This window comes from Nomascus leucogenys, chromosome 5 (genome assembly GCF_006542625.1).
Source record: "Nomascus leucogenys isolate Asia chromosome 5, Asia_NLE_v1, whole genome shotgun sequence".
NCBI classification, from domain to species: domain Eukaryota; kingdom Metazoa; phylum Chordata; class Mammalia; order Primates; family Hylobatidae; genus Nomascus; species Nomascus leucogenys.
This window is the reverse complement of record NC_044385.1, coordinates 120,499,271-120,520,487: the sequence shown is the minus strand read 5'-3', so window position 1 is coordinate 120,520,487 and position 21,217 is coordinate 120,499,271. Positions and strand designations below refer to the sequence as shown.

At 37.9% G+C, this 21,217-nt stretch overlaps 1 protein-coding gene across 3 annotated transcripts in view; it reads left to right on the top strand.

Annotated features, from left to right (window-relative positions):
• ABCC4 (ATP binding cassette subfamily C member 4) overlaps positions 1-21,217 on the top strand; it is a 319,962-nt gene that overhangs the window by 206,379 nt on the left and 92,366 nt on the right. Inside the window, exon 21 of one of the 3 annotated variants that reach the window (XM_030813558.1) lies at positions 19,229-19,379. In XM_030813558.1, coding sequence (XP_030669418.1) covers positions 19,229-19,379 — 151 coding nt within the window. Of the gene's footprint in view, positions 1-6,359; positions 6,746-19,228; positions 19,380-21,217 lie in introns of those variants that run through there. The other 2 variants (XM_030813557.1, XM_030813556.1) reach the window with 2 other exon arrangements.

Here is a 21,217-nt window from a genome sequence, read left to right as displayed (position 1 = left end):
GCTGAAGCGAGAGGATTGCTCAAGGTCAGAAATTCAAAACCAGCCTGGGCAACATAGTGAGACCCCTTCTCTATAAAAATAATAAAAGACTTTGCCAGAGATGGTGTCTCATGGCTGTAGTCCTAGCAATTTGGGAGGCCGACCTGGGAAGAACTCTTGAACCCAGGAGTTTGAGACCAGCCTGAGCATTATGGTGAGACCCCGTCTCTACAAAAAATAAAACAATTAGCTAGGTGTAGTGGTGTGTGCCTGTAGTCCCAGCTAGTCTGGAGGCTGAGTCAGGAAGATCACTTGAGCCCAGAAGTTCGAGGTTGCATTGAACCACAGTTGTGCCACTGCACTCCAGCCTGAGCAACAGAGCCAGACCCAGACTCAAAAGAACCAAAAAATAATAATAAAAATGTTCAAGTGTAGTGTAGGATGGAATGGGAGAGGCTTGGAATCATCCTTCTTAAGTTTGACTCCTATCTCTACCACTTACTTTCTCTTTCCTCACAAAGCCACATGCTACATCTCTGTAAAATGGAGAAAATTCTACCTATTCCATGAGGGTTATTGTGAGGATAAAATGAAGTCATTTCGGTAACATTCTTAGCATAGCATCTAAGCTCACTAAAGAAAAGGTATTTTTTCAATAGTACGTATATTTGTAAGTGGGAGAAATAGCCTGACAATGACATTATGCTGCATTAAGGTAATTGTCAGACAGTTACCAGACCCATAAATATCAGGACATGAGTTTGTATTCCAGATATTAGGTTTATTATCCCTGAAGGCTTTAATGGCTCTTTTCTCTTTTGGAATCACAGTACCAAAATCAGTTGTTTTCAGAATAAACCAGTGAGCACTAAATACCTCATAATAACGTAATTTTCATAATATTGCTGAAACTTCCTTGGCCCTTGATAACATTGAGTATGGAGTCTGAGTTATCTAGACTTCTGCTAGCTAAAACCTTTGCCACTAAGAAGTCTTCCTACTAGAAAAAAACAAATGTAAAATGAAGGTAAGATGCAGAGGTTGGATTTAGGCTTTTTAATTTTTTCTGTTTAAATTTGGGAGTGCTCTGAGTATGCTAACTTGCACACAGCTGCACTCAGCAAAATACTGTAATTTATTGAGGCACACTGAATTGCAAAACCTTTCTTCCCTACACACCCCTCATCTAAAAAAAAAAAAATCAGCAGCTCGACTGAGCTTAAATAACTGACTTTTCATATCCTTTCATGGAACACAAAGGACTAATCCTGGGGCTACTTGAGCCACCAATGCAGGCAGCAGTGGAGACCACCACTGAATGTGCCAGTCCCTCCTCCCACAAACAAAACACGTTGACTGCAGCTTTATGAAGTGAAATGCCCAAGAAAAAGAAAGTGTGAAGGAGGTGTCCTCAGTCATTTCTTCCCTAGGGGGGTGGGAGGGCAGGATGAGGGGCAGGAGAAAAAGCTGCTGCATCTGGATGTGGAGAACAAAGCCATCCTAAGACTTGAGTATAATAGGTTGGGTCACTCGCTTTTGTAGAAGCAAAAGAGTGGAACTGCCTTGACTTGTCTCAGTACCACTGACCCTTACATTTCATTGTGTAGAGATGTCAGGGAAAGTGTGTAGAAAGCACACTGAACAATGACTTTGTCATTTTGAGATTTCTGAGGTTTGTTCACCCCTTCCCCCAACTCCTACCCTCAAATCCCCATTGGACAAAAGAGATCGTTAGTTAGGTCGCCTTGCCCTCATTTGAAAGATCTCTGTTTTACTGACTCTTTCAAAAGTAAACTCATCCATTTTAACTGAATCACAGCGTTTTCATGCTTTCAAAGTCAACAAAAGAGTTTTAGTCACTGCATTTACAAGGGTGGACTAGTCTGTGAAAATGCCAGCCCGAGAGATAATGATTCATGCCAACTGCCACATTAAAGTGGATTTCCTTGTTAATAGACAGGGCAGTTGATGACATGAGTTACTGGAAATATTTGCCCACTCTTGACCCCTGGATTTCTGAGATCAGGATGATAGGATTCACACAGGCCCACTCTAACAATTCCTTTACCTTTTCTTTTTTAATGAAAGATGCAATGGTTGGGTGTTTTCCAGTGTGATAGCACATGTAGAAAGCAGTACTGTCACCATTAGTGTGGTGACAGTTAATCACCGGGGACCCTCCCAGGCTTCCCAGGCTGGCAACCAGTGTTCCAATTTTTCCCAGCATGTGTGTTCCAATGATAATGTTTGTAGTTTAACAAGAAGCTAATTAAGACCTAAAGAAAAAAATTAAGAATCTCATTTTTATCTAGTCTGGTGGTATTCAGCAGAGCATAGAACTTTCCATTCTGGCATATTGGATGACGTCCATTGCAAAACAATAGTGGCCATTCATGGTGCTTTCTCTTCTTGTTATCTTGCATCCTTAGTAATGATAAAATGGACAGTTATTACCCAGGAGAAGAAAATGGCTAAATGTTTACTTAATTGAGGACCTTTAAATTCTCTCTATGCTATTCTTGATTGATTACGTTCATTTTTGTCTGTATACCTACTGAGTTTTCTTGATAAGATGAACAAAAAAAGGTTTGGGCTGGAGAACTTGCCTCAGTTTTATTAAAATCTTGCTGTCATTGTTTTATATATGGATATATCACTTCCACCTGATGTGGGGCATGGGTAAGTGTAATCTCTTCTACTTGTGAGTTTCGTGACTCACTTGTTTTCTTTCAGCCCTTTCCCCGGGTTCATTGACTTAGTGTTCTCTCTCATTTGCATTGAGTCACGAAGCCGATAGTGCTGTTTGAGCATCACAGCAAAGGGCCAGCCACCTATGGGACACGGATCAAACATGGATCAGGAGCCATTTTTTTCTAGGGCACACAGGCTGCTTACCATTAGTTCTCACATTTGCCCTCTTTCCCACCCTCGATGCACCTGAGGAGATCATCTCTTAGCGTTATGGTTGTGTATTGATACACTGTCCAACCTCTGCCTGAACATGGCCAAAGGGATGGGAATGAAATTCTAGTGTCATATTTTTTTTTACCCTATCAATATTTTTATTGAGGTATAGTTTATATACAATAAAATCAACAGTTTTTTTTAGGTTGAATTTTACTAATTGTGTACATTCCGGTATCCACCCTCTAAAACAAGATGTAGAGCATTTCCATCTCCTCAGGAAGTGTCCTTTGGCCCTCTGCAGTCAATTTTCATACCCCTACACCTCTTCCAGATTTCCGTCAACATCAATTAGTTTTCCTGTCCTTGAACTACATATAAATGGAACCAGTAATTTTTCTGTGGCTGGATTCTTTTGTTCACCAGGTTTTTGAGTTCTATGTATGTTTCAGTGGTTCATTTCTTTGTTTTCTTTTTCTGAGTGATATTTCATTGTATGATGACACCAACATTTATTTGTCTACTCTCTGATTGATGGGTATTTGAATTGTTGCCAGTTTTTAGCAATGAATGTTCTTATAGAAGTGTTCATGGGTACACTACATATGTTTTCATTCATCTCAGATAAAATTCATAAGAGTGGAATTGCTGGGTTTATGAAGTTCATTTTAAAAACCAAAAATCAAACTATGACAAGGATTTTTATAATGGTTGTACTATTTTACACACCCAGCAGCAAGCAATATATGAGCATTCTAGTTGCTCCACATCCTCGCCAACATTTAGTAGGATCAGTCTTTTTGTTTTTATTCTTTTTAGTGGGGTATAGATGATCCATTTGCATTGCCTTGATGATTAATATTGAGCTTTTTTCATACAGGCTAATCGGCCATTCATGTGTCTTATTTTCTGAAATACTGGTTCAGATCTCCTGCTGAGTTTTTAAAACATGTTTTTAAAAATCTTGTTGATTTTTTAGTTTTTAATATACATAAGTATATTTGTATATGTTTAATACTAGGCATTTTTGAATATTTCCTGTTTTGCAAATTGTGGTTTTTAATACATTTACTTATTTTGTCTTCACTGGAGAGCTTTTTGCATGAAACTGTTCATAATCTCACATTTGTCCGTTTAATGTCTTTATAATCTATAGTGAAATTTCTTCTTTTATTCCTGACACTGATAATTTGTTTCTGTCAGTCAGTTTAGCTTGGAATTTATCAATTTTGATTTTTTTTTCAATGAATTCATGTTTGATTTTGTAATTTTCTCTGTAGTTGGTAGATTTTCTATTTCATTAATTTCTTATTTTTTAAGTTACATTGATTTAATTTATCTTTTTCTCTAGCTTTTTAAGATTGAACATTAATCTGTTGGTTTTCATTTGTTTCATAATATATGCATTTAAAGTTATACTTTCTCTTTATGTATTGCTTAGCTGCATCCATTGATTTTGATATGTTGTGTTTTCTTTATCTACAGTTCAGAATATTTATGAGTTGACTTTTTTTTTTTTTTTTTTGAGACAATATCTCACTCTGTCACCTAGGCTGGAGTGCAGTGGTGCAATCTCAGCTCACTGCAACCTCCACCTCCTGGGTTCAAGTGATTCTCATGCCTTAGCCTCTCGAGTAGCTGGGATTATAGGCGCACATCACCACACCCAGCTAATTTTTGTATTTTTAGTAGAGATGGGGTTTCACCATGTTGCCCAGGTTGGTCTTGAACTCCTGGCCTCAAGTGAGCCTCCCACCTCAGCCTCTAAAAGTGCTGGGATTATAGGCGTGAGCCACTGTACCTGGCCCATGAGTTGACTTTGTGATGTAATATTTTAGTAGTGAGTTATTATGGAGTATATAACTTCATTTCTAAAGATGTAGGGATTTAAAAAAAAAACCTTACTGTTAACTGATTTCTAATTAGCCTTTTTGTAATTCAATAACATATTCTGTAATATTTCTAACCTTTGAAATGTATTGAGACTTCTTTAATGGCCCCGTATTTACTTTACTTTGGTAAAGGTCCCCTGTGCATTTGAAAAAAAAGAATGTATATTCAGTAGCTGTGGAGTATAGAATTCTAAAAATGACAGGTCAAGTTGGCTTATAATATCTGGATCTTCAGTATCTTTACTGAATTTTTGTCCACTGTTCTGTCATTTACTAAGAGTGGGGTGTTTTTGCATGGTATCTCTCTCTCTCTCTCTGTATTTACAGTCTTTGTTTTAAGCAGCCTCTAACTGGATCTGGCTTTTAAAATGCTCAGCTGACATTCTCTGTCATTTTATGTGGAGTTTTATCCATGTACATTTAATGTAATTGTAGATATGGTTGGTTTTAAGTCTACCATCTTGGTATTTGTCTTCTATTAGTCTCATATGTTCTTTTCCTTCTTTGGAGTGAATAGAATATATATTCTTACCTCATTTTATTTTTTCTATCACATTTTTAGCTCTGCCTCTTTATGTTATTGTTTTTAGTGGTTGCTCTAGAGTTTACATATGCATTTAAGTTTATTGCAATCTATTTTCAAATAATTTCCTACCAAATTTGCAAACAATAGAATGATCTTACTATTATATAATTTATTTCTCCTATTCTTTGGGCTTATGTTGTCATATTGTTTACTTCTACATATGCTATAAACTTCATGATATATTGTGTCCATTTTGCTTTAAATAACCAATGGTCTTTTAAAGAAATTTATACATATGTATGCATGTATGTGCATACGTATTATAGAAAATGGTGTTTTATATTTATTCACATATTTGTCCTTTCCAGTGCTCTTTATTTCTTTCTGAAGTCTGAGCTTCCATCTGGTATCATTTTCGTTAAGCCTGAAGAACTTCTTTTCAGGCTGGTCTGCTGGAAACCTTCTCCTAGCTTTTGCCCATCTGAGCATGTCTTTATTTCAACTTCGTTTTTAATGATCTTTTCAAGAGATAGAAGATTCTAGGTTGACAGTTTTTTTTTTTCCTTTTCTTTGGCACTGTACATATATCACATCACTGTCGTCTCCCTTCATTGTTTCTGATGAGAAACCATCATTATTATGCTTGTTGCACTATACATTATGTCTCTTCATGGCTGCTTTTTAAAACAATTTCCTCTTTGTCTTTGAGTTTTTGCTGTTTGACTATATGTGTTTAATATCCTTCTTGGGATTAATGAGCTTCTTCAATATATGGGTTGGTATTTTTATTTAATTTTGGAAAATTATGAGTCTTTGTTTTGATACACTTCTCTTTTCTTTCTTTTTTAACTCCTTAACTTCTGGGACTGAAAATGATAGTATGTTAGACTGTTTGGTGTAGCTCCAAGATCTAGGGTGTTGCATTCCAGTCTTTCAGTCTTTTTTATTTTTGTCTTTCATTTGGATAATTTGTATTGCTCTGTCTTTAGGGTCATTGATTCTTTCTCTTGTCCCAATCTGCTGCCAGCCCATTGAATATGGTCTTTTTTCTTTCATAGAGATGGGATCTTGCTGTGTTGTCCTGGCTGGTCTCAAACTCCTAGGCTTAAGCAATCCTCCTCCCTCCTCAAGCAAACCTCAGTGCTGGGATTATAGGCATGAGCCACAGTACCTGGCTAAATGTTGTTTTTTTCATATTCAATTTTTGTTTATAGAATTTTCATCTTTTTATGTTTATTGACCAATTGAATATCATTTGGGTAAGCACCTATTTAAGTGTCTTAACAATTTTTCTATTGAGTACTCTGGGTTTTTCTTTTGTTTTTCTTACTGATTTGTAGAATTCTTTATATATTCTGAATTGCGGATACCTTCTTCTGTACTAATGCTTATCTTTTTAGTCCTGTAATATTGTGTTTTCATAAACATACTTATCAATCTTTTCCTTTATGGTCATTGATTTTTGTGTTCTGTTTAAAAAAATCTGTATCTATTTCAGTGTCTTATTTATTTATTTATTAGTTTTCCATAAGTTACTGGGGTACAGGTGGTATTTGGTTACATGACTAAGCTCTTTAGTGGTGATTTGTGAGATTTGACAGTGGTGCACCCGTCACTCGAGCAACATACACTGCACCATATTTGTAGTCTTTTATCCCTCGCCCTCCTCCCACTCCTCCCCCTAAACCCCCAAAGTCCATTGTATCATTCTTAGGCTTTTGCATCCTCATAGCTTAGCTCCCACATAAAATGTTTGGTTTTCCATTCCTGAGTTACTTCACTTAGAATAATAGTCTCTCATCTCATCCAGGTCACTTCAAATGCTGTCAATTCATTCCTTTCTATGGTTGAGGAGTATTCCATCAGATAGATAGATAGGTAGATAGATAGATAGATAGATAGATAGATAGATAGATAGATCGATCGATCATCTCAGTTTCTTTATCCACTCATTGATTGATGGGCATTTGGGTTGGTTCCATGATTTTGCAATTGTGAATCCTGCTGCTATAAACATGAGTGTGCAAGTATCTTTTCCGAATAATGACTTCTTTTCCTCTGGGTAGATACCCAGTGGTGGGATTGCTGGATCAAATGGTAGATCTACTTTTAGTTCTTTAAGGAATTTCCACACTATTTTCCATAGCGGCTGTACTAGTTTACGTTCCCACCAGCAGTGTAGAAAGTGTTCCCTGATCACTGCATCCATGCCAACATCTACTGTTTTCTGATTTTTTTTTTATTATGGCCATTCTTGCAGGATGCCACAAGGTGGTATCACATTGTGGTTTTGATTTGCGTTTCCCTAATCATTAGTGATAGTGAGCATTGTATATCTTCTTTTGAGAATTTTCTATTCATGTCCTAAGTCCACTTTCTGATGGGATTGTTTTTTTCTTACTGATTTGTTCAAATTCATTGTAGACTCTGGATATTACTCCTTTGTCAGATGTGTATGGATTGTGAAGATTTTCTCCCGTTCTGTGTGTTGTCTCTTTACTCTGCTGAATGTGCCTTTTGCGGTGCAAAAGCTCCTTAGTTTAATTAAGTCCCAACTATTTATCTCTGGTTTTATTGCATTTTCTTTTGGGTTCTTAGTCATGAAATCCTTGCCTAAACCAATGTCTAGAAGGGTTTTTCCAATGTTATAATTTTTATAGTTTCCAGGTCTTAGATTTAAGCCTCTGATCCATCTTGAGTTGATTTTTCTGTAAGGTCAGAGATAAGGATCCAGTTTCATTCTCCTACATGTGGCTAGCCAGTTATCCCAGCACCATTTGTTGAAAAGGGTGTCCTTTCCCCACTTTATGATTTTGTTTGCTTTGTCAAATATCAGTTGACCGTAAGTATTTGGGTTCTCTATTCTGTTCCATTGGTCTATGTGCCTATTTTTATACCAGTACCATGCTGTTTTGGTGACTGTGGCCTTATAGTACAGTTTGAAATCAGGTCGTGTGATGCCTCCAGATTTGTTCTGTTTGCTTAGTCTTGCTTTGGCTATGCAGGCTCTTTTTTGGTTCCATATGAATTTTAGAATTTTTTTTTTAATTCTGTGCAGAATGATGGTGGTATTTTGATAGGGATTGCATTGAATTTGTAGATTGCTTTTGGCAGTATGGTCATTTTCACAATATTGATTCTATCCATCCATGAGCATGAGGTGTATTTCCATTTATTTCTGTTGTCTATGATTTCTTCCAGCAGTGTTTTGTCGTTTTCCTTGTAGAGGTCTTGTGATTCCTTAGTTAGGTATATTCCTAAGTATTTTATTTTATTTTAATTTTTGCAGCTATTGTAAAAGGGGTTTAGTTCTTGATTTGATTCTCTGCTTGGTTCCTGTTGGTGTATAGAAGAGCTACTGATTTGTGTACTTTAATCTTGTATCTGGAAACTTTGCTGAATTATTTTATCAGTTCTAGGAGGTTTCTGGAGGAGTCTTTAGGGTTTCCAAGGTAAATGACAGTTTGACTTCCTCTTTACCAGTTTGGATGCCTTTATTTCTTTCTCTTGTCTGATTGATCTGGCCGGGACATCCAGTACTACATTGAAGAGGAGTGGTAAGAGTGGGCATCCTTGTCTTGTTCCAGTTCTCAGAGGAAATGCTTTCAACTTTTCCCATTCAGTATTATGTTGGCTGTGGGTTTGTCATAGATGGCTTTTATTACATTGAGGTATGTCTCTTGTATGCCAATTTTGCTGAAAGTTTTAATCTTAAAGGATGCTGGATTTTGTCGAATGCTTTTTCTGCATCTATTGAGATGATCATGTGATTTTTGGTTTTAATTTTGTTTATGTGGTATATCACATTTATTGACTTGCATATGTTAAACCATCACTACATCCTGTTATGAAACCCACTTGATCATGGTGGGTTATCTTTTTGATATGTTGTTGGATTCAGTTAACGAGTATTTTGTTAAGGATTTTAGCATCTATGTTCCTCAAGGATATCAGTCTGCAGTGTTCTTTTTTGGTTATGTCCTTTCCTCGTTTTGGTATTATGGTGATGCTGGCTTCATAGAATGAATTAGGGAGGGTTCCCTCTTTCTCTGTCTTATGGAATAGTGTCCAAAGGATTGCTAATAATTCTTCTTTGAATGTCTGGTAGAATTCTGCTGTGAATCTGTCTGGTCTTGGACTTTTTTTTGTTGGTAATTTTTAAATTACCGTGTCAGTCTTGCTGCTTGTTATTGGTCTGTTCAGGGTATCTAATTCTTCCTGATTTAAGCTAGGAGGGTAGCATTTTTCCAGGAATTTATCCATCTCTTCTAGGTTTTCTAGTTTATGTGTGTAATGTGTGTAAAGGTGTTTATAGTAGGCTTGAATGATCTTTTGTATTTCAGTGGTGTCAGGTAATTTTTCTCTCTTCTTTTCTCGGTTAATCTTGCTAATGGCCTATCAATTTTATTTACCTTTTCAAAAAACCAGCTTTTTGTTTTATTTATCTTTTGTATTTTGTTGTTGTTGTTTCATTTCATTTAGTTCTGCTCTGATCTTGGTTATTTCCTTTCTTCTGCTGGGTGTGGGTTTGGTTCGTTCTTGTTTCTCTAGTTCCTTGAGGTGTGACCTTGGAATGTCAGTTTGTGCTCTTTCAGTTTTTTCAGGTGTTTAAGGCTATGAACTTTCCTCTTAGCACTGCCTTTGCTGTATCCCAGAGGTTTTGATAGGTTGTGTCATTATTGTCATTCAGTTTGAAATATTTTTTAATTTCCATCTTGATTTCATTTTTGTCCGAATGCTCATTCAGGAGCAGATTATTTAATTTCCATGTATTTGCATGGTTTTGAAGATTCCTTTTGCAGCTGAATCATATGGTCTATCTTGGAAAAAGTTCCATGCACTGTCAAATAGAATGTGTATTCTGCAGTTGTTGGATGAAATGTTCTGTTTATGTAGGTTAAGTCCATTTGTTCCAAGGTGTAGTTTAAATCCATTGTTTCTTTGTTGACTTTTTGTCTTAATGATCTGTCTAGTGCTGTCAGTGAAGTATTGAAGTCCCCCACTGTTATTGTGTTGCTGTCTATCTTATTTCTTAATTCTGTTAGTAATTGTTTTATAAATTTGAGAGCTCTAATGTTAGGTGCATATATGTTTAGGATTGTGATATTTTCCTTTTGGACAAGGCATTTTACTGTTAGATAGTGTCCCTCTTTTTCTCTTTTAACTGCTGTTGCTTTAAAGTTTGTTTTGTCTGATATAAGAATAGCTACCCCTGCTTGTGTTTTGTGTCCATTTGCATGAAATCCTTTTTCCACCCCTTTACTTTAAGTTTCTGTGAGTCCTTATGTGTTAGGCGAGTCTCCTGAAGGCAGCAGATAGTTCGTTGGTGAGTTTTTATCCATTCTGCAGTTCTGTATCTTTTAAGTGGAGCATTTAGGCAATTTACATTCAATGTTAGTGTTGAGATGTGAGGTACTGTTGTATTCATCGTGCTGTTTGTTGCCTGTGTACTTTGTGGTTTTTTTGTTTTTTTTTTGTTTGTTTGCTTTTGCTTTTTAACTTGTATTTTTGTTTTATAGGTCCTGTGTGATTTATGCTTTAAAGAGGTTCTGTTTTGATGCATTTCCAGGATTTGTTTCAAGATTTAGAGCTCCTTTTAGCAGTTCTTATAGTGGTGGCTTGATAGTAGTGAATTCTGTTAGCATTTGTTTGTTTGAAAAAGACTATCTTTTTTTCATATGTGGAGCTTCGTTTCACTGGATGCAAAATTCTTGGCTGATAATTGTTTTGTTTGAGGAGGCTGAATATAGGGCCCCAATCCCTTCTAGCTTGTAGGGTTTCTGCTGAGAAATCTGCTGTTAATATGATAGGTTTTCCTTTATAGGTTACCAGGTGCTTCTGTCTCACAGCTCTTAAGATTCTTTCTTTGGTCTTACCTTTGGGTAACCTGATGACAATGCACCTAGGTGACGATTTTTTTCAATGAATTTCCCTGGTGTTCTTTGTGCTTCTTGTATTTGGATGTCTAGGTATCTAGAAATGCTGAAGAAGTTTTCCTCAATTATTTGCCCAAATATGTTTTCCAAGCTTTTAGAATTCTCCTCTTCCTCAGGAACACTGATTATTCTTAGGCTTGGTCATTTAACATAATCCCAGACTTCTTGGAGGCTTTGTTCATATTTTCTTATTCTTTTTTTTGTTGTATTTGTTGGATTGGGTTAATTAGAAGACCTTGTATTTGAGTTCTTTCTTCTACTACTTGTTTCTTCTTCTTCTTTCTTCTACTTATTCAGTTCTATTGCTGAGACTTTCCAGAGCATTTTGCATTTCTGTAAGTCTGTCCAATGTCTCCTGAATTTTTGATTTTTTTTAAAGCTATCTATTTCTTTGACTGTTTCTCCCTTTACGTCTTGTATCATTTGTTGGATTTCCTTGCATTGTGCTTCGCCTTCCTCTGGTGCCTCCTTGATTAGCTTAATAACTAACCTCCTAAATTCTTTTTCAGGTAAATCAGGGATTTCTTCTCAGTTTGGATCCATTGCTGGTGAACTAGTGTGATTTTGGGGGGCTGTTAAAGAGCCCTTATTTTGTCACATTATCAGAGTGAGTTTTCTGGCTCCTTCTCATTTGGGTAGGCTCTGTCAGAGGGAAAGTCTTGGGCTGAAGGCTATTGTTCAGATTCTTTTGTCCCACAGAGTGTTCCCTTGATATAGTACACTCCCCCTTTCGGTGTGGATGTGGCTTCCTGTAAGCTGAACTGCGGTGATTGTTGTCTCTCTTCTGGGTCTAGCCACCCAGTGAGTCTGCCTGGTTCCGGGTTGGCACTGGGGGTTGTCTGCACAGAGTCCTGTGATGTGAACCTCACAGAGACCTCTATGGGTCTCTCAGCCATGGATACCAGCACCTGTTCTGGTGGAGGTGGTAGGGGGTGCAATGGACTCTGTAACGGTTCTTAGCTTTGGTTTAATGCTCTATTTTTGTACTGGTTGGCCTCCTGTCAGAAGGTGGCACTTTGCAGAGAGCATCAGCTGTGGTAGTATGAAGAGGAGCCAGCAGTGTGCAGGACCCTAGGACTCCAGGATTATATGCCCTTTGTCTTCCACTACCAGGGTGCATAGGGAAGGACCATCAGGTGGGGGCAGGGCTTGGCATGTCTGAGCTCAGACCCTCCTTGGGTGGGTCTTGCTGCAGAGTATTTGGGATGTCTCCCAGGTCCTGCAGTAGCAGTCCACTTCCTTCAAAGGGTCTGTGGCTCCTCTTGGGATTGCTGGTTTGTTCTTGCAGTTGATCCAGAGCTAAAGTTCACAATGCAAGCCTCTGCACACTGCTCCTTCAGGCCAAGTCAGAGCTGCAATCTAGTCCTGCCTCTCGTCTGCCATGATTCCACTTTTTGGGATTGGCTTCTTTTTTTTTTTTTTTTTTTTTTTTTTTTGAGACAGAGTCTCACTGTCACCCAGGCTGGAGTGCAGTGGCATGATCATGATCTCGGCTCACTGCAACTTCCATCTCCTGGGCTCAAGCCCCGGTATTTTCTTGCCACTATTTATATGATCATGTGGTTCTTCCTGTTCCGTTAACCTGATAAATAGCATTGATTGATTAATTGTCAGATCTTAAGTCAGGCTTGTATTACTGGTGTAAACAGTTTATAATTATTTTTTATGTTCTTAGGTTCAATGTATTTAGTATGTTATTTAGTATTCTTTTTTTTGTTGTTTGCTTTTTCACCCAAGCTGGAGTGCAGTGGCGTGATCTCGGCTTCCGGTTTCAAGTGATTCTCCTGCCTCAGCCTCACAAGTAGCTGGGATTACAGGTGCCCGCCACCATGCCTAGTTAATTTTTGTATTTTTAGTAGAGATGGGGTTTCACCATGTTGGCCAGGGTGGTCTCAAACTCCTGACCTTGTGATCCACCCTCCTTGGCCTCCCAAAGTGCTGGGATTACAGGTGTGAGCCACCGCGCGCCCGGACTTAGTGTTCTTGAAACAGTTTGGTTTATAATTTTCCTTTCTTTGGTTTTTATATCAGGATAATGCTGGATTCCAATTCTCTAGAAGAATTTGATAAAACTTCTGCAAAATCATCTTGTGACCCATCTTTGTTTTTTCTGTGGGAAATTTTTGTGTCGTGAATTCATATTCTTAAATTCAATAATAGAATTATTCAGATTTAGGTTTTTTATTATATCAGTCTTTGCCCATCATTTTTCCAGAAATTTGCCTTTTGCATCAAAATTTTTAATTTATTTATTGGAATGGTGTTTATTATATATTCTTTTTAATGCCTGTAGTACCTCTTCTGTTATTCCCTGTTAATTCATGATAAATGATAATTTTCCTCTCTTTGTTTCTTGATTAGACTTTTCGGAGTTTATTGATTTCATCAGTTTTTTTATATAATGAAGCTTTGGGTTTGTTGATTTTTCTCTTTCAAATTAGTTTTCTATTTAATCATTTTCTCCTTTTTTCTAATTTCCATTTTTCTCAGATTTTAATTTAATATGCTACTCATTTTTCTATCTTTGTAAGGTATGTTTTTAGATCCTTTACTTTTAACCTCTCTTTAAAAAAAGGTATGAAGGAATAATTTTACTTGTAAACAGCATTAGTTGCAGTCCTGAAATTTTAATATTATTAGGTTTTCATTTTCTTTTATTTGAAAAGTTTCTAATTTTATTGTAATTTATTTGAAACAGGTGTTATATAGCAATATATTGCTGAATTCCTAACATTTCTAGTTACATATCTAATTACATTGATTTCTTGTTAAATCCACTTATGTCAGAATATATTCTATATAATTTCTATCTCTTGAAGTTTGCTGATACTTGCTTTATGGCATAATAAAGATGCACTTGTAAAGTGTGTATTATGCAGTTATTGGCTATAGTATTGTAGCCTTTAGGTCATCATTAAGTCAAGTTTATTAATCATGTTTTCAAATTTTCTCTATTGATTTTTATGTGCTTGTTATATGAGTTATTAGGATAAGTGGGTTAAAACTTATCTTTTATTTCCACTTTTATATGCCTTTTTTTAAGGTGTGTATTTTTAAGGTAGCATATAGATGGGCTTCAGCCTTGAATTTCATAATAAACATTAACATGGAAAAAAGGTACAAAGGAAACCATCTATCAGTGAGATATGCTGACCACAAAAGGAAGGAAGAGGTGCACCACATTGCTCTAATGCCTTACACCATTCACTCTTCATTGGAGTTAGGTGGGACTCAGGATTAAGCACTAACCGAAGTCCGACACAGGTAGCAGCGCTGGATGTGAAAAGATCAGACTAGCATATGAGGGATGAAAGGAGTGATTAATGTATCCCAAGGGAAGGACAAGTTTAGAAAAACTTAGAGAGTGTTTGTTTAGATCTTGTCGTACACAGAAGACATACCAACACTCCATAAAGTTCTGATTTAAAGGCATTCACTGGGTTGGATGAGGTAACAAAAAAAAACAAGTGTAAAGTAGAGATCTCCCCAGGTGGGACCCGGGAACCAGAGTTGACCTCTGAACTCCCTGAGGCAGGTGAGGTGCTACAGTAGCACATAATTTGCATCTGCTGACTTAGTGCCGATGCTGTCAGTATTTGGGCTTAGGAGTTTACATTTAAGTGTCTTCCATATTGTCCCTTTTGCTTCTATTCATCCTGTAATTGAAGGTAATGATAATGATTTGACAGAATTACATTTTTATTTCTTAATATTCTTGTAGGTTTGTATACCCTGTTCATAATTTTAGTGGCTCCAGAAGAAATCCTGTATCAGCCAGGAGCACAACCTGTTATGTTAGTCATTTCATTGAGAAGTAGGTGTTATTTTTTTTTTGAGACAGAGTCTTACTCTGTCACCCAGCCTGGAGTGCAGTGGCATGATCTCGGCTCACTGCAAGCCTCAGCCTCCCAAGTAGCTGGGATTGCAGGCATGCACCACCACGCCCAGCTAATTTTTTGTGTTTTTAGTAGAGATGGGGTTTCACCATGTTGCCCAGGCTGGTGTCAAGCTCAGGCAATCTGCCTGCCTTGGCCTCCCAAAGTGTTAGGATTATAGGCGTGAACCACTGCACCCGGCCAGTTTTTTGTTTGTTTGTTGTTTTCGTCTCATGTGTTCCTAAAATAAATAAGTATAAGAATTTCTTCTGCCACCCTATCAGTAAACACCTTACTGATCAAAAACTAGCTGGCAATTTTTTTCTCTCTAAATCAGAAGAAAATCTTGCCATACTCTCTCGCCAAGAAGTGAACCCTGCTTTGTTTATTACACCTAAGTTTTGTCTTCTGCAAAGTCAGTAATCGTTTAAAGCAATCTGGATGATTTGTACTCATCACAGCTTAGACACAATTCTTCAGTGGCTGAGAGCAGAATTAAAAGCTTTCCAGTTTCTGTGAGGTGTTAGCAATCTTAATGATCCTGATTTTATGTTTTAATACCATAAACAAATCATGAAAGTACCATCTACTGATTAAGTGCCCTCATGATTAAATACATATTTCATCTTGTACCTAATAGAAGGATGACAGAGAGAGGGAGAGTTCAAATAAGGAATAGAATGAGCCAGAAGGATGGATGGCATTTTTATTTGCAGAAAATAGGAATACATTTTTACTGCTGTTTATAGAAAACATATTCGTTGGCACAAGCTTCACAAAGACTAGCAGGAACAGACTCCCACAAAATGAAGTTTAAAGTAAATAGTGGATAGATACCTAAAAATTTATCCAGGACTCAAAGCAGTTTGGTGGTTAAATGCCAAACAGGCATTGTAGTTAAAATTATGCTTGTTAAAAGAATATGTTCCATTCTGTAATGTTTGGATACAAAATTAATTCTAGAAGAGTCTGCATGGGGAAATTTTATATTTTTTACTACCATTCAAATATAGATATTGAATATGAAATGTATTCAACCTTCATTTTGTGTCCTGAGGTTTTATATATTTATTAAAATGTGGTTCTTCTTTTTTTCTTAAGTCATTTTGTTTTCTGGGTCCAGAACTCATCTTTTTATAAGACTTTGAAATGTAAACAATAATTCTTGAATCAATATGTGTTGCCATGTTCTATTAGCAAATATTTTAAGACTTTTTAAAGATCAGCTCTTCTTTTTGAGCTGAGAAGTCTGTTATTTCCTAATTAGCTGGGAGCCTGGGATTGGTCACCTCATTGAGAGACCAGATATAACCACACACAGACACACACACACACACACACACAAAATAACCTTAAAAACTAGAAAATTCAGAAAACAAGAATATAAAAAATACAGATATATTTCGGTATTAAATGTTTTAAAAAATATGAATGATGTATGTAGGATATAGTATCTTGCAGTGATTAAGAGAACAGGTGTAAGGTCAGTATGACTGAATTTTCTGTCCTTGAGGAAGTTACTGAACCTCTCTGAGACTCAGTTTTCTCCTGTGCAAATGGAGATGATAATTCCTCCTATTTAGATTTGATATGGGAGTGAAGTTAGATAGTGGATGTGAAATACATATGTACCAAGGTTTGGATATAAGCAAGCCTCATGACATGTTGCCTCTTCTTGTTTTTCGGGAGGGCAGGGCAATTGTACCTTTCTTTGGCTGTCAGCTAGGTACAGAAAATTGTGGGTGGCCTAGTGGGTCAGATGCTGGGCTGCTGGGTCGAGATGCAGGTGGTGGTGCTGAGAAGACACACACAGAACTGCCTGTTTTCCCGCAGCAAGCAAACTGTGGTTGCGACCCGCAAGTGACTATTTATGCTGTACTTTCTGGTTGTCTGTTAAACCTGCCTGTGAAAATCAGTTGTAAGTCTTCCTTAGAAACCTCTACAAAGTGTGCATGTATTCTTTTTGTTTGTTTGTTTTGTTTTTTGAGATGTAGTCTCACTGTCTTGTCCAGGCTGGAGTGCAGTGGCACCATCTCGGCTCATTGCAACCTCCAGCTCCCAGGTTCAGGCAGTTCTCCTCTCTCAGCCTCTCGAGTAGCTGGAGTTACAAGTATGCGGCACCACACCCGGCTATTTTTTTTGTTTTGTTTTGTTTTCCGTAGAGATAGGGTTTCACCATGTTGGCCAGGCTGGTCTCAAACTCCTGACCTCAGGTGATCCACCCGCCTCTGCCTCCCAAAGTTCTGGGATTACAGGCATGAGCCACCACACCCGGCCTCTCCTTATATTTCTATAGCACTCTGTACTTTCTGCTGAAGTCATGTACTTTTATGTAAGACAGTGAACTTTGGAGGCCTCAGAGCATGTATATCGTGAATCTGCATGTCCCCCACTGTTCTATCCTTCTCAAGAAGCAAGTGTTGTGGTTTCAGAGTAGGTAGGGACTAACTCGAGTTGCACTCATATTTCCCGAAGCCGTAGACCGTGATATCACACGTTTCCTAATAAAGATGAATAGTGAAATGAGCATCATCCAGCGTCTTGGGTTTTTATGCTTCTTGCTTTTGTTTTTATATTTCACCAAAGATAACGTCACCTTGCTGGGCGAGGTGATGGGTAAGTGAACATTCACAGACCCGTTAGCACAGTGCCTTGCATGTGCTCATAAATGTCATTTGCTATTGTTATCATGTGCCTCTGAAATAGACATTTGAAATACTCTCCTAATCGTGGAAAATTTAATGCATATCCAAGTGTTAAAGCTAAAAAAAAAAAAACCCTGTTAGACATTTTGACTTGTTTTCTTGTTATCAAACCTTTTCCTCAATGCTACTAAACATAACAGAAATAGAAGACAAAAATTTCTGACAATATAAAATTCAATATATTGTAATAAAAAGAAAAAAGTCTCAGGTCTTTTAAAACATGTAAAATTTTATTACATATCTCTTATCTATTCTTTATTGGGCATGTTATGAACTCTAATTTCTTATGTAAGTGTGTTTAGAGGAAAAATTAAAGACAAATTCAAGGATTTTATCCTAACCAATAAAAAGCTAGCCATATGCTAGGGACAAGCTAAAATGTAGTGGCTGACAATGCATGCTCCCCAGCTCTGTGACTGGTGCTGTGTGTTCTTGATCAAGTTACTTTTTTCTCCCTGTGCCTCAGTGTCTCCATCTGTAAAATGGTGTAGTAATACTACTTCATAGGGATATTGTGAGATTTAAGTGAGTTGATACATGTGTATTTAATATACAGCCAGATACACAATCGGCATTCAGTAAATGTTAGCAAAGGATAGATACCAAGAGAGACGACTCCCCACTTTCAGAGGTGAAGATTTAAATTATTTCCTTTTTTTCTGAGCACTGAATTTGCAGTTAGTCACTTCCTTATCCCGTGCATAGCTGAGGCTTCTGGGTTCCTTGTCTATGATGCCTGCTTGCTCATTTCCCTGATAACATCAACTGACACATGATAGTTTGGGATTCAAGTCCTACTCTAAATCTCAGTTTTCTCATCCATTAAATAGGGAAAGTAATAATACCTGACTCATGAGGCTGGTGAGTGTTTCAAAAGAACTAATGGGGGCCCGGTGTGGTGGCTCACGCTCGTAATTCCAGCATGTTGGGAGGCGGAGGTGGGCAGATCACTTGAGATCAGGAGTTTAAGAACAGCCTGGCCAATATGGTGAAACTCCATCTCTACTGAAAATACAAAAATGAGTCGGGCATGGTGGCATGCACCTGTAGTCCCAGCTACTCGGGAAACTGAGGCAGGAGAATCACTTGAACACGGGAGTGGGAGGCTGCGTTGAAAGGAGATGGCACCACTGTACTCCAGCCTGGGTGACAGAGCAAGACTCCATCTCAAAAAAAAAAAAAAAACAAAAAAAAACTAATGGGTAAGTTTATATCATAGTGTTTGGCACATGGCAGGCATGTAATAAATATCATCAGGACCACCTATACTTTTGTTATTCCTTTGGATGGAAAAGCAGTCCCTGGTACTACAGTAAGTCTTTCGGGGAAAGGAGTGTAATCCTAATAGCCCAAAGTATTTTTGAAAAGAATGCTTGATAAGGAAAACCTGCATCTACTTCTGCTATTTCAGACATCGCTGCAAGTGGTTGGTGTGGTCTCTGTGGCTGTGGCGGTGATTCCTTGGATCGCAATACCCTTGGTTCCCCTTGGAATCATTTTCATTTTTCTTCGGCGATATTTTTTGGAAACGTCAAGAGATGTGAAACGCCTGGAATCTACAAGTGAGTATGGAAACTTAGGTTGGTATAGACGTGCTAGCTAGCTTCCGTTTATGCCATAATTACGGAGACCCCCTGAAATTCGGCAGACTCTGTCTTCCAGAATTTCTTTAACATTAGGTAATTGAACATATTGGCCATCATGAATCACTGTGTCCCTTAGAGCATGTGGAATTGATAGCATGCAACGTGCAACTTCGCAATTTGGAATAAGGAAGGAGTGAAGGCCATATGGGGAGTAATATTCTACAGGAATGTCAGCACCATGAAGACAGGGACTCTCCGTGTCTTGTTTATGACATACTTCCTTACACAAAGTCAGCACTTAATTAAACATTTTTCTTTTTCTTTTTTTTTTTTTTTTTTTTTGAGATGGAGTCTCGCTGTCGCCTAGGCTGGAATGCAGTGGTGCGATCTCGGCTCACTGCAGGCTCCGCCCCCTGGGGTTCACGCCATTCTCCTGCCTCAGCCTCCCGCGTAGCTGGGACTGCAGGCGCCCGCCACCTCGCCCGGCTAATTTTCTTTTTTGTATTTTTAGTAGAGACGGGGTTTCACTGTGTTAGCCAGGATGGTCTCGATCTCCTGACCTCATGATCCACCCGCCTCGGCCTCCCAAAGTGCTGGGATTACAGGCTTGAGCCACTGTGCCCGGCCAAACATTTTTCTTAGAAATAAAGTATTCAATCACGGTGGAGCTAATATAGAGGGAAAATAATTAGGGTATTTTTCTTTCCCCGAAGATACTAAAAATGACAAGGAAATGAGAAGGATGGAGAAAGGAAAAGAGGTGTCAGAAGCAATGTATTTGGTACATTTATGACTTTTGCAAACTCACAAAATGGCTAGTAAGTTGCAGTTTTAAACGTTTTGAAAAGATAAGCATTGTTATTTTCAGTTTTCCATTTGTTACTTTCAGTTTTCCATTTGTTACCAGCAGTGCTTGTTCTAATGTCACCGTTTGAGGTTTTTCCCCCTCGGGTTGTTTATATATGTATGGACACTGAAAATAATCCCCTTAGATCAGAAGGAGAGATATCAGTTTAGAAAACATATAGTCTGTTGCTCTCTTCAATTTCCTAGTTTTGGAATCATGAGGAAGACATTTTATGATTAATCACTCTATTCCACATGTAATCACAGAGATGAAATAATCCAGAGTTCATCTCATTATGCATGCACAAATTAACATATTTCATCATTGTTAAAACACAAACTCATAAGGAGAGTAGAATTGCTCTACTTTTTAATAAAAGGTATAAGGATGATAGCCAAAAAGTAAAGAAGGAAGATATTTATATCAGAAAAACTCCACTGTGGATAGTTACTGCAAATGAATGCCAACTCAGCTTTCTGGAAGCCACGCCTAGAAGAGAAACATTGAGTCCCATCATTTTCAGTATCTTCTATTGAGTGGGAAATAGTTTATCAGGACAAAGCAGTTTTTGGTTGTGACATATATGTGTTTGTCTTTTAACAATGAACTTTTTTTTTGAGATGGAGTCTTGCCATCACCCAGGCTGGAGTGCAATGGCGCAATCTCAGCTCACTGCAACCTCTGCCTCCTGGGTTCAAGCGATTCTCATGTCTCAGCCTCCCAAGTAGCTGGGATTACAGGTGTGCACCACCACACCCTGCTATTTTTGTATTATTAGTAGAGACGGATTTCACCATGTTGGCCAGGCTGGTCTTGAACTCCTGACCTCAAGTGATCTGCCCGCCTCAGCCTCCCAAAGTGCTGGAACTACAGGCGTGTACCAACTGCGCCTGGCCAACAGTGAACTCTTAAGAGGCATTTATCCTAAGTGTCTGCATGAAGTAGAATGGGTGACAGTTCATAAAAG